The sequence below is a fragment of the Microcaecilia unicolor genome, chromosome 13 (assembly GCF_901765095.1).
Source record: "Microcaecilia unicolor chromosome 13, aMicUni1.1, whole genome shotgun sequence".
Taxonomy (NCBI): Eukaryota; Metazoa; Chordata; class Amphibia; order Gymnophiona; family Siphonopidae; genus Microcaecilia; species Microcaecilia unicolor.
The window spans coordinates 46,208,079-46,221,904 of NC_044043.1; the positions used below are offsets into that span (position 1 = coordinate 46,208,079).

The following is a 13,826-nucleotide window of genomic DNA, read 5'->3' on the forward strand; positions in this document are numbered from 1 at the left end:
GAATAATGGGACTTTCATTAAATAATATACAGCATACATTACTGAATGATACTCTGAGCTAATATGTGTTATTTAATGCAAACCCTATTATTGTCAGTGAGGCTTGTTTACTAAGCACATAACTTACATTAAACAGGTTAGTACCTTTTGACTGGTACTGTAAAGGATGAGCAGAATTTGCTCTATATACTCTAATTATCCTAGTTTATAATCCAGCTAGATTCTGTAATCTCTCTACTGGCTACTCCACACTGGGTACTATTTGATTTGTTGGAGTTCCTGAGGAATGGGAAGGCTTAAATTTTTGTGTTTGGTTTTTTCTTCTGTATGTTTGTTGTAAATTTTTCATAAAGCTTTATTTTTATTAAAGTACCAAAAAAAAAAAAAAGTAGGTGAGTAATTAAGACCCCTAGTTTATCACAGCAAGCTTGAGGTGGAGGTCTTTTGTCTACTGTGGCTGACATGCTGGATTAACTAACACCTCATAATGTTTTACTGATTGGCAGATTTAATAACACACCTACATAAATTTAAGAGTAGAAAATACAAAAAAAACCTTCCAAAGTCAACAGTGAGTATGTTGTTCAGAAGCATGGAGATAGAATATTTCCTTCTGAAACTGTGGCCTATGTAACAGATAAGCTCATTCTGAAACTGGAGCACAAATGTGGAGGAGTGGCCTAGTGGTTAGAGTGGTGGACTTTGGTCCTGAGGAACTGAGTTCGATTCCCGGCACAGGCAGCTCCTTGTGACTCTGGGCAAGTCACTTAACCCTCCATTGCCTGCCGCATTGAGCCTGCCATGAGTGGGAAAGCGCGGGGTACAAATGTAATTAAAAAAAAAAGTAAAATAAAGGAAAAGCAGTCTGTATATTCCCCAAAATCCCACTTTGTGCCTGGCACAGCATCACTTCCAAATTAGGCCCCTTGATACAATGGGAAGACACATCTCTACTTTCCTCTTTTACTTTTAGATTGAGGCTTAGGATGCTAGGCAGTAGTCCTAAGGGGGTGATTTCCCCGTCCTACTCTTGGGAAATCCCTTTGAGATTCATCTTTTCTCTGGCTTCCTTGATTCAGCAGGCTGGCTAGGCGCTGTAAGTGCTAGCAGCTGCTTTTGTGCCTTAGAGCTCACTATTAAAGCTAATTTTGGGGGTGGGGGAACATAGAAATGTGAGTTTTTAGCACAGCCCTGGATAGGGCCATCACTGATCTCCATCGAGGTAGGTCTGTGTCCCCTCTCTTACGCCATCTCCATTGCAGCTTGGGGGAGATGGTGCTTTAGCTATGGAGTAATATGCTGGTTGGGATAGACACTGTGCATGACAGTTGTACTGAGAAGGGAAGGGAAATAGGACTTGATATACTGCCTTTCTGAGGTTTTTTGCAACTACATTCAAAGCGGTTTACATATATTCAGGTACTTATTTTGTGCCAGGGGCAATGGAGGGTTAAGTGACTTGCCCACAGTCACAAGGAGCTGCAGTGGGAATTGAACCCAGTTCCCCAGGATCAAAGTCCGCTGCACTAACCACTAGGCTACTCCTCCACTGAGTAAAACACAGGCCCTTTATCTCCCACCTTCAGGAAGACCTGACTCAACCTTTTAATAACATCTGTGCAATCACAAATGCACCAGTGCCTCCTCCTCAAGTTGCATCACCTGAACCTGTTCTCCAAATCTATAACTTTTTCTTCAAGGTTTTATTGTAATGCCCAGCTCAGTTGCTTTTGCAGTGCTGAGAGAGCCTCTTGTTTCTCATCCAGTCTTCCCTCAGCCTCTTCTAAATGCTGCCCCACTTGCTTAATGTTTTTCCACAGCTCAGTAATGAGAGGGAGAGGTCACCTTTAAAAGCCTTGGTTTTGTTCTGCAGCAAACCAGGTTTTCAGTTCTTTACCCATTGCAGCTTTTGCACCTCACCTCTGACTGCTTCTGCCCCTATCTGTGGCCTGCCATGCACTATATACTGCTCTACTGTCTGTGCTGGGTCTCGGCAGCTCCCAATAAAGTGAGCTGTTGCAGGTTCATTGCTCTTCGCCTTGTCATTGCACACTCTCTCCTGCATAGCTATAGATCTTCACCTTGTAAAGCGGTAAGTTCAGACTGCAAATGCTTAAGAGTACTCGCATTCCCAGGGTTATCTATTAGGCTTCCTCAGAGCTCTTTCAACTGGTGGCCATCTCAAAGTATGATTTTGCTTCCTCCCTATATTCCACTACTTTCATTCGTTGCAGTTGTACAGAGCAGATGCAAAGTCCATAAACCTTAATATTTCACATTCCCAAATCATGCCCACCACCCAAACTGCCTACCCCAGTTATTCCATATTATTTCTAAAACCATTCTCTCAAATACTGTCAACTTAAATTCCAACACCAGAGCTTTGCTCTGCTTCCTCCAGGGGCTAGGGGTTCAGAAATGATCTACACCCACAAGTAGTTTTGCTCCTGTTCCACAGAGCAGTTGGAACCGATACTCCACTTGTACTTTGTTTCCATGATGAGGGGGAGGGGGCATAAATGGTTTGCTCTGCTTACATGAGATTCAGAAAGAAGTGTCTCCTATTCAGCTGTGGTGTGAAAGCTTGTACACTGCTGAATAAAGGGGCCACGTTATGAGGAAATGATATCAATGTTAACTGAATCGGCAGCAGTAGGAAAAGCATAGTACACATGGGAGTTGCCAACGCTGACCATTTTTGATGGGCCTGTCCTACAATCTATAATATATTAGAAACTAACAATATGGAGTTTATCTTTAAATTGTGTGGTTTCTGCAGGCTTGTTGGATGTTTATGGCTTTGAGTCTTTCCCTGTAAATAATTTGGAGCAGCTCTGCATCAATTATGCCAATGAGAAACTACAGCAGCACTTTGTGGCCCATTATCTGAAGGCTCAGCAGGTATGTAGCCACTTACAAGACAGCACTTTACACACCATGTTAACGTTTTCTTTCACTGTCATAAGATTTAGTATCTAACATTTGGCCCCTATTCACTGCACAGCGCCTCCAATTTTGTATCTAATGGTAAAAAGTTTGGTTAACTGAATATAAATGTAGCCTCTGGAGTCACCTGATGCTGTGAGCAGCTCTGGACGTGTGTCGTCCTAGCTGCTTCAGATGTGTCAGCAGAGCTACTTTTCAACATTGGCATTTGTAGCAAGTATTTTTCAGAGCAATGGATCTCCGGGTTTGCACTGGTCCATGGACAAGTTTTTAATGCTACCCACACGAGGAATGACTGCAAAGCCCTAGCGCCAGGAGACCCAGCAAGGCCGAGACCCCGATCTCAACGTGGCAGCCTCGCCCTCACAGTCTCAGCTGTTGAGCCATGTGGACCTCATACCAGGGATAACTGCTGCAGTAGTAGAGGCTCTGGATGCTTGTTTCACCTAAATGTCTGAGCAAATAGCTGGGATCTCCCAAGTCACTTCTGAACTTTCCCAGTGTACTGGGGAACTTGACTGCCATTTGTTGGACATGGAAGATGTAAGTCAAGCTCATTTATCTGGCCTGGAGGGTCTAGCGTAGGCACAGCAGGAAAAGATTCATGATCTGGATACCGGGCTAGGAGAGAGATTCTGCATATTGTGGGTTTTCCTAAGTCTGTGCCCAATGCCTCACTGTGTTCCACCTAGAAAAGTGGCTGTTTGCAACCTTCCCGCAGGTGGGTTTTCCTGAGTTTGTGCCCAAGGCCTCACTGTGTTCCACCTAGAAAAGTGGCTGCTTGCAACCTTCCCACAGGTGGGTGGCGAAGACCCTATTCAGCTTGAGTGTTGGATTGCCATCTTCAAGTGGTGACGGTAAAATTTCACAGATAACTACAGAAAGCAGCCATTCTTCAGCTTTATAAATCGAGCAAGGAGGAGACACGTTATGATGGTCCAGTCATCCAGCTATTTCAAGACTACTCTTTCTTCTTGGAGGTATGCATTTTCCCTAGTGTGCACACTGTTAGTGGAACGCAAACTCCAGTACCCTGCCACTTTGAGGATTTTTTTTCTGGGGCAAATGGGCCCTCTTACACTATGCCACAGGCAGCACAGGACTGGTTGAACACTTTGGCTAGCCTATGAGCGATGTTATAGAGGCATTTACAGTTCTGAAAGTTTTGTACTTCAGGAGACTCATGTCGGTTTCAAAGTGCTCCAGGTTCTTTGCATGGACCTCACTATACACAATGAATATTCATGAGAGAGATTTGTATGCATTGGAGGCAGTGCATGCAACTCTCTCTCATGAATATTCATTGTGGGTATCCTGAAAACCTGACTGGCTGGGGTTGCCTCCAGGACCAGGTTTGGGAACCACTGGCTATATAGCATATATGTCTATATAGCCTGCTACAACCTGCAGCTGGATGTGTTGGCCTTGGAGAGTTGAGGAGCAACCTAGTGATTAGAACTGCAGGATAAGAACCAGGAAAGCCAGGCTTCAAACCCCTCTGATATTCCTTATGACTTTGGGCAGTTATTCTTCCAGATCTCATGAGAAAGACCTGTTTAGTGTCTAAGATGTGCTATAACCCTGCTACAAGTCATTCCACTTCCTTTGTTGCAAGTATAGGATATCATTCTCCTTGAGGGATTACTGAGATGGTATCGATAAAAAAAAAAAAATGTTCTACACATCCAATGCTGCTCAGAGAGTGCATGGAAAAAGTCTCTTCACTCTCACAGCTGGCTTCCAGAATGCATTCATCTTTGGCTCCATTAGCAGATAGGATGGACTTTGACAGACAAAACCCATCAAACCTTGGATGTGCATCCAGAGTGGCTACATAATGACTGTGGAGCCCTCACCTTTCAGCTGGGGAGACCTATCACCATAGGCAGTCTCCACTGTTTCCTGCACCCTGTGATCTAGATCATCTAACTATAGTTATTACATACAGTGGGGGAAATAAGTATTTGATCCCTTGCTGATTTTGTAAGTTTGCCCACTGACAAAGACATGAGCAGCCCATAATTGAAGGGTAGGTTATTGGTAACAGTGAGAGACAGCACATCACAAATTAAATCCGGAAAATCACATTGTGGAAAGTATATGAATTTATTTGCATTCTGCAGAGGGAAATAAGTATTTGATCCCTCTGGCAAACAAGACCTAATACTTGGTGGCAAAACCCTTGTTGGCAAGCACAGCGGTCAGACGTCTTCTGTAGTTGATGATGAGGTTTGCACACATGTCAGGAGGAATTTTGGTCCACTTCTCTTTGCAGATCATCTCTAAATCATTAAGAGTTCTGGGCTGTCGCTTGGCAACTCGCAGCTTCAGCTCCCTCCATAAGTTTTCAATGGGATTAAGGTCTGGTGACTGGCTAGGCCACTCCATGACCCTAATGTGCTTCTTCCTGAGCCACTCCTTTGTTGCCTTGGCTGTATGTTTTGGGTCATTGTCGTGCTGGAAGACCCAGCCACGACCCATTTTTAAGGCCCTGGCGGAGGGAAGGAGGTTGTCACTCAGAATTGTACGGTACATGGCCCCATCCATTCTCCCATTGATGCGGTGAAGTAGTCCTGTGCCCTTAGCAGAGAAACACCCCCAAAACATAACATTTCCACCTCCATGCTTGACAGTGGGGACGGTGTTCTTTGGGTCATAGGCAGCATTTCTCTTCCTCCAAACACGGCGAGTTGAGTTCATGCCAAAGAGCTCAATTTTTGTCTCATCTGACCACAGCACCTTCTCCCAATCACTCTCGGCATCATCCAGGTGTTCACTGGCAAACTTCAGACGGGCCGTCACATGTGCCTTCCGGAGCAGGGGGACCTTGCGGGCACTGCAGGATTGCAATCCGTTATGTCGTAATGTGTTACCAATGGTTTTCGTGGTGACAGTGGTCCCAGCTGCCTTGAGATCATTGACAAGTTTCCCCCTTGTAGTTGTAGGCTGATTTCTAACCTTCCTCATGATCAAGGATACCCCACGAGGTGAGATTTTGCGTGGAGCCCCAGATCTTTGTCGATTGACAGTCATTTTGTACTTCTTCCATTTTCTTACTATGGCACCAACAGTTGTCTCCTTCTCGCCCAGCGTCTTACTGATGGTTTTGTAGCCCATTCCAGCCTTGTGCAGGTGTATGATCTTGTCCCTGACATCCTTAGACAGCTCCTTGCTCTTGGCCATTTTGTAGAGGTTAGAGTCTGACTGATTCACTGAGTCTGTGGACAGGTGTCTTTCATACAGGTGACCATTGCCGACAGCTGTCTGTCATGCAGGTAACGAGTTGATTTGGAGCATCTACCTGGTCTGTAGGGGCCAGATCTCTTACTGGTTGGTGGGGGATCAAATACTTATTTCCCTCTGCAGAATGCAAATAAATTCATATACTTTCCACAATGTGATTTTCCGGATTTAATTTGTGATGTGCTATCTCTCACTGTTACCAATAACCTACCCTTCAATTATGGGCTGCTCATGTCTTTGTCAGTGGGCAAACTTACAAAATCAGCAAGGGATCAAATACTTATTTCCCCCACTGTAAGTACATAAGTAATGCCATACTGGGAAAAGACCAAGGGTCCATCGAGCCCAGCATCCTGTCCATGACAGCGGCCAATCCAGGCCAAGGGCACCTGGCAAGCTTCCCAAACGTACAAACATTCTATACATGTTATTCCTGGAATTTTGGATTTTTCCAAGTCCGTTTAGTAGCGGTTTATGGACTTGTCCTTTAGGAAACCGTCCAACCCCATCCAACCCCTTGCGAACTGGCCTCTGGAAGGCATTCATTTCTTCACAAGATCATTCCGACAATCCCTTTTGGCCGAACTGTCCTCATTTTAAGTCTGGGTCTCCTGTGGCTAAATTTATTTGGTGTGCAAGCACACTGGCCTTATCCTTTGAGTTTGTTTGTACTCGACTCGTATTGCTTTCTAAACTTGGCTGCTTCATTATTAGCTCATGTTCTGTCATCAGGACCAAGATGGCTTGTAACTTTCCCATTCTTTTCCTTTTATTAACATGTCTTATGACCCTTTTCTTAACATGGCTTGCAACCTGTTAATGTGCCACAGAGACATGGCCTACGGAAGGGGTGCAGGAGGTCAAGCCTTGAGTGCTGCAAACAGGCCAGGTTTTCAAGATATTCCTAATGAGTGTGCACGAGAGAGATCTGCATGGATTCTACCTCCGTTATATGCAAACCTATCTTATGCAAATTAGGGATATCTTGAAAATCTGGCCTGTTTGCGGACCTTAAAGTCTGCTCTCCTGCATCCCTGGCCTGTGATCTGTTAGTGTGCAACACAGAGGTTTCCTGTCATTGTTCTTATCCAGCCTTGAACTTTACTTTCTTTATGCTGCTTCATCCTACCACAGCAGTTTTGCCTGTAAAGGGTGAATACATATTCCTCAGTGTAACAGCCTTTCACAGTTCTCTGCTTCATGATAACCAGTGTGTGGCTGACTCATCCTGCTTGTCTTTGGAGAAAGTGAAGTTACCTGCCTTTAACTGTGTTCTCTATGGACAGCAGGATAAGTCAGCCACACAGACCTGCCTGTATTCCCCTCTTTAATTAATCTGTCTATAGCTGGAGATCAGACAGGAGAGAAAAAGGTGGGTACTGTGGTGGGGAGAGAGTGGCTGGCACATGCTCAAAAAAGCCTTTTCCAGGATTTTTTAAGCTCTAGGAGAGCTAATCAGTCCATGGCATCAGATGACATGACCACTGTGTGGCTGACTTACCCTGCTTTCCGTGGAGAACCCCTATTACAAGTAAGTAACCTATATTACCACTATTTTTTAATAGCATTCAGGTCTTTAAAAGGAGACACACAATTAGATTAGACTATTAAGAAATGAGTTAATTGTTTAAAAAAAAAAGGAAAATATGATAGTTTTGAAATGCCAGAAATACACACTTTTTTGGGAAATCTAAACTGTGTAACTAAGAAATGGAGAACCCAATTTAGAGCATTCATAGTTAACTGGTGTCTGAACACTCTCTAAAGAGAATAAAGTAAGTACAAGATCATTTTGAGGATAAATGATGCAGTTTATATAGGAAACAAAACTCGTGTGCACAGATCAAGGTAAAAAGGAAGGAAGAACAGAGGTGTTTTTTTTTTCCTTATCGCCTTTTGGGTGTAGTGTACATTTTACAGCTAATTAAGTAATCACTGCCATTGGAGATTAAATCAAACTCTTGCACAATAAAATCCATTACACTGCACTTTTATAATTGAAACTGTGGGCAGTTTGTATTACTGGGCCATTATCCAGTTATCTGTCGTAGCTTGTTTTTCCCTTTTAGTGTTGATATGGGTGGAAGCAAGGAGAGAACCACATTCACATGTGTCAGAGTTGGATTGGGCATCAGTAAAATGACAGAGCTGACCTTAAACATATATTGTAATGCTTTTTTGCTTAATGCAGTATGATCTGAAACAGACTATTCTTGCTGGCTGACAGGTTTCTCAATCTGTTTCTGTCTTTGACCCCCTTCCCTCAGAAACCTTGTGATGTCTTCTATTCGGTAAAACAAAATATGAGAGTGCTAAACCCCTACGAGAAAAACTCCCTCTTAAGGAACGCATCACGTTCAAAATATGTACCCTGGTCCACAAAATCATTCATGTAGATGCTCCAGTCTACATGTCAGACCTGATAGACTTACTGCCTAGGAATGCTAAGAAATCATCCCGCACATTCCTCAGCCTTCATTTCCCCAAATGCAAAGGACTAAAATACAAACTAATGCACGCATCAACCTTTTTCTACTTGAGCACACAATTCTGGAACGCGCTGCCGCGCAACTTAAAATCGATCTACGAACTAACTAACTTCCGCAAACTATTGAAGACCCATCTCTTTAATAAGGCATACCACAAAGACCAACAAATATGAACTCCTCCACATATACCCAGAATTGTCTTTACTATTTGCTTATTATATTAATGTCATGCTTTTCACTATCATGTTACCCAAGAGCCTTCTGTAATACTAAATGTTCAATTCTCATGTATCTCTACTATTCATGATGTATTGTAAGCCACATTGAGCCTGCAAAGAGGTGGGAAAATGTGGGATACAAATGCAACAAATAAATATTACGTAGCTTCCCACTATTCCAGAACCCGTGGGATAGTTGTGTCCATCAACCAGCTGGTGGAGATACAGAACTGAAACTGATGTATCTTTCTTGGCATCCAGTTCAGTTCCTCAGTATTTTCTATCTCTAGCAGGTGGATGGACACACTTTTCAGCCTCTAGTTCTGAGCAATTTGCTCTTGGTCCAGTTGGTCAACTGGTCCCCAGTTGAGCTTTGTGGGTGGCTTGAGTCTTCAGATCCTTTACAACTAGATGTTTTTCCTTGTATGAAACCCAAATCCACTCTCACCTTGACAGCTCCTTAAATTACAGTCATAGCATGGGCACATTAAAGGCCCCTCATATTGAATGTTGCTAGTTAAGTTCCTTTGTCCTCACCATGTGTTTGCTTCTTCCTCATTCCTGTCTTTTCCAGTCTTCCTCTGACCTGTTCCCTTTTATAAACCCACTCTCCCGTTAAAATTCCTCTCCCAATAAACCTATCCCTCTTCCCCTCCAACTAATTAGTGCTATACCCACATCTGCTATGACACATGGGCCCATGGTAACATAGCCAATGTACATCCCAACAGCGTCCCTTCGGATCTGCTTCTACCACCTACTAACACCTTTTCATGCCCCTGTCTTATTTCCTTATATATTCACCCCTCAAAGATACACACATTCTTCTATCAGTGCCCACCCTACTCACTCTGTAGTGCTGCTTCCAGTGAACTAACCCCCTCCCCCATCTACTACCCATATACCCTCCAGAAGTAGTCCATTTCACCAGCAAGAAGTCCAGCTGTGTTGGCATGCTCAGGAGGCATCGTAGCAGTCTCCCCCTGTTCTCCATTTTTTTTCTGTCATCTGCTTGCCGCTCATAAAGTAGGCTTGATTTGGATGTGTTGTCAAAGCGAGTCCCATGATGCCCACTGCTTATAGTTGGTTAACCATATCAGCCACATTCCTCAGCGACCCTCCAGACCGGTCAAGACGCGTGGGTTATGTCCTCCTACCAGCAGAGGGAGACTGAGAAAACACTAAGCTTTTGAAGCCTGTATATATAACCTGTGCAGAACCTCCACTAGCCAGTATTTTCTCAGTCTCAGCAGAGGTAGCAGTTGACAGCCTGTGCAGTCTCCAATAATCTGGTGAGGTAGTTTGTCATTGGGTCGTAGGATTTTTTCCTTCCAAACTTTATTCTGTTGCAGTACCCTGTACGTGTGTGTAAAAAAAAAAAAAAAAAAAAAGTGCTTTGGGGCCCTGGGTCTGGTGGGGCCCAGTTTTTCCCCCTGGGGTGTTACACCTATGCTTGGGTCCCTCCCCCTGTGCTGCTCTCTATTTCTGTTTGCTTGGCAGCTTTGTGCCTCGGCTGCTTTCTCAGTATTGTAGCCTTGAGTGCCTTACAATTTCCAGATGCCAGAATTAGAGTACTGTGCCTTTAAGGTCAGTTATTCTATTTCATTTTGCTTGCCAGCTTTGTGCCTCGGCTGCTTTCTCAGTATTGTAGCCTTGAGTGCCTTACAATTTCCAGCTGCCAGAGTTGGAGTACTGTGCCTTTAAGGGCATTTATTTCTTTATTTTCAGCGGACCGAACGGGGGTTTCGATTCCTTGCTGGAACGAGAGAGCAGCGCTTTCTTCAGTGCTTTTGCAGTGTGAGGGAGTTTTTGGTTTGGCGCGTTTGCGGAACAGCTTTTCCCTTCCCTCGTGGTTTATGGCGGCCCAGCTCCTCCGATGTCGCGCGTGCTCGTGGCGAGGGGTAGAGGCGCCGGGTGCTCAGTGTAGCTTTGCGGTGCACCTATAAAGGTGGCTGCGGCACCCCCCGACTTGACCGCGGAGGGATCGATGGTGTCGGGAGTCTCCGGGTCAGCGGGGAGCGTAGGCAGGGCCGCTGTCAGCGGGAACAGTTTCGGCGGGAACAGCCGCCATCTTGAGTCTGACGCGGCCCGTGGAGCCAGCTGTTTTTGGGCCTGCGGCCTCCGTTTTTGGCACAAAAGGGCCTAATGACGGTCCAGGAATGGTGGGCTTTCCTCCAGATTTTGTCTGGACGCGGTATCAGGCCTGGAGATCGGGACCCCCCCCCCCCCCCCTAATTGGAAGAGGGGGCTATTTCCGTCTTGGCTGAGAGACCACGGTTAGAGTGGTCAGAGGACAGGCAATGTTTTTCTCCTGTAGCTGCAGAAGCTGTGCTTAGTGATCTGGGGGAGTCAGATGGAATTGACGGCTCTCAGGAGCAGGATTGGTGGATTCCTGGAGAGGATCCTTCAATAGTGCGGATTTTCCATAGAGATGAGCTGTCAGAACTCATAGATCAGGTGTCGTCCACCCTTCAGTTTGGTCCTGAGGTGGCTTTGGGGGAAATTGTCCAGGATCCGTTGGTGAAGGGCATTCAGCGTCAGGCGTGATCCTTCCCTATGAACAAGGATCTCCGGGAGATGATTTGTCAGGAATGGGATTTGCCGTGTAAGGTGGCAAAGGCAATGGCGAGGCTTTATCCCCTCCCTCAGGACGATAGGGATTCCTTTAAGGCTCCCACGGTAGATGCAGTAGTGACGGCAGTAATTATAGCTACGGCTATCCCGGTTGATGGAGGAACGGCCCTCTGTGATCCTCAGGATAGGAAGTTGGGATCTTTTCTCAAGCGTAGTTTTGTTTTGTCGGCTCTAGCCCTGCAGGCCTCGGTTTGTGGGGGTCTGGTAGCTCGGGCATGTTTTCGTTGGGCCGAGAAGCTCCTGGATGATTCGGTAGATGTTGGTTCTTCTGGGGGTCAGGAGTTAGCCGACTTGGACATGGGTTCATCCTTTTTGTCTGAGGCTTTTATGATTTGTTGCCTACTTCAGACAAAAAATATGGCTATGGTTGTGGGTCTCTGCCACTTAAGGGAGCTATGCTCTTTGGAGAAGATTTGGACAAGTTAGTGTGAGGTCTTAGTGATACCAAGGTTCTATGGCTTCCAGATTTTCGGTTCAAGGCAGGGGCCAGAACTAGTTCCTCTCGGGGACGGTTTAGGGAGGCTCAGCGGTATAGGCCGGGCAGATCGAGTGGGACCTACCCCTAGCTGTCTGTTTGTCTGTCCAATTTAGATTGTGAGCTCTGTTGAGCAGGAACTGTCTTTTCATGTTAATTTGGACAGCGCTGTATAAGTCTAGTAGTGCTATAGAAATGTTTAATAGTAGTAGGACCTCTAGGGGTCGGTTTTTCCAGCGCGCACAGTTCTTTCGTGAGAATCGTCGCGGAGGGCGTGGCTTTTCCGTAGGAGGTTAGTATTCACGCCGCAATTCCCAATGAAGGTGTGCGGGCTCAGGCTCTGGTGCATGTTGGGGCTCGGCTGAGTCTGTTTTACCAGAGCTGGGCCCAAATCAGGTCAGATCAGTGGGTTCTCAAGGTGTTTCGAGGCGGATATGCGCTGTTCTCCCGAAGTGTTTCTGGAATCCCTCTGTTGGTCTTGGAGCAAGAGGGCAGCAGTGAGGGACACTCTGCGGTGGCTGCTCGCATTGGGAGCCGTGGTTCCTGTTCCTTCAGATCAGCAACGCTCAGGGTGCTATTTGATCTATTTTGTGGTCCACAAGAAAGAGGACACTTTTCGTCCCATTTTAGATCTCAAAAGGGTCAATGCGGCACTCAAGGTGCCCTCTTTCCGGATGGAGACGTTGCGGTCGGTCACTGGTGCGGTCCGGAAAGGAGAGTTTCTCACTTCCCTGGATTTGACGGAAGCTTATCTTCACTTTCCTTCGTGCAGCCTTTTGGTTCCAAGTTACAGGGTCCGATTTGTCGGTTCCTTGCAGAGAAGGCGCCGACGGCCCGTACTTATCGTCAGGTCCTGGGCCTGATGGCGGCGACCATAGAGGTAGTTCCGTGGGCCAGGGCGCACATGCGTCAGGTACAGTCAGCTCTGTTCAGTCGTTGGTCCCCTCTGTCGCAGGACTTGGAAATGTGTTGTCCGCTGTCGGTGGCCCCTCGTCTCAGTCTCCGCTGGTGGCTCAACCCGCGCAATTTGGGAACAGGAATGCCGTTGGAGTCCCCACAGGGGCTGGTAATGTTCACGGATGCCAGTCTGCAAGGTTGGGGGGCACATTGTCTCGGTCAGGTAGCTCAAGGCCGGTGGTCTCGGGCAGAAGCAGAGTGGTCCATCAACCGGCTGGAAACTCGGGCCATTCGGGTGGTGCTCCAGGCCTTGACGTCGGTGGTTCGCCACAAGGCAGTCCGAGTGCTCTGTGACAATGCCATGGCAGTAGCATATGTCAACCGTCAAGGGGGGACGAAGAGCCTTGGCGGCGCAGTTGAACTCATCTTCAGGCTCTCTTGGCAGCGCATGTGGCCGGGGTAGGTCACATAGATGCAGATTATCTCAGCAGGCACACTCTAGATCCCAGAGAGTGGTCTTTTCTTTGGTCAGTGTTCCAGTGAGTTGTGTCGGTCTGGGGACTTTCGGTGATCTTAGGGCAACGGCTCGCTATGCGCAAGTTCAGAGATTTTTTTTCTTTTTTTCAGTCGCTGAAGAGACCCTTGAGCGGAGGGAATCGACGCTCTTCTGTTGCCTTGGCCTCGGGAGTGACTGTATGTGTTTCCTCCGTGGCTGTTAGTCGGTCGAGTAATATAGCGCATCGAACATCACTTCGGTCGAGTGATTCTGGTAGCTCCGGATTGGCAGCATCGACCATGGTACGGAGACCTGGTGCGGTTGGCAGGGGCGGCGGCCCTGCCTTTGTTGGGATCAGTTCTGTGTCAAAGCCCGATAATCATGCCGGATCCGGCTCGGTTTTCGCTTATGGCTTGGCTCTTGAGCGG

The 13,826-nt window shown here is 46.4% G+C and overlaps 1 protein-coding gene across 1 annotated transcript in view; it reads left to right on the forward strand.

Annotated features, from left to right (window-relative positions):
• The window catches only part of MYO19 (myosin XIX), an 86,580-nt gene that overhangs the window by 35,661 nt on the left and 37,093 nt on the right, over positions 1–13,826 (forward strand). Inside the window, exon 13 of the mRNA XM_030185985.1 lies at positions 2,780–2,901. Coding sequence (XP_030041845.1) covers positions 2,780–2,901 — 122 coding nt within the window. The remainder of the gene's footprint in view (positions 1–2,779; positions 2,902–13,826) is intronic.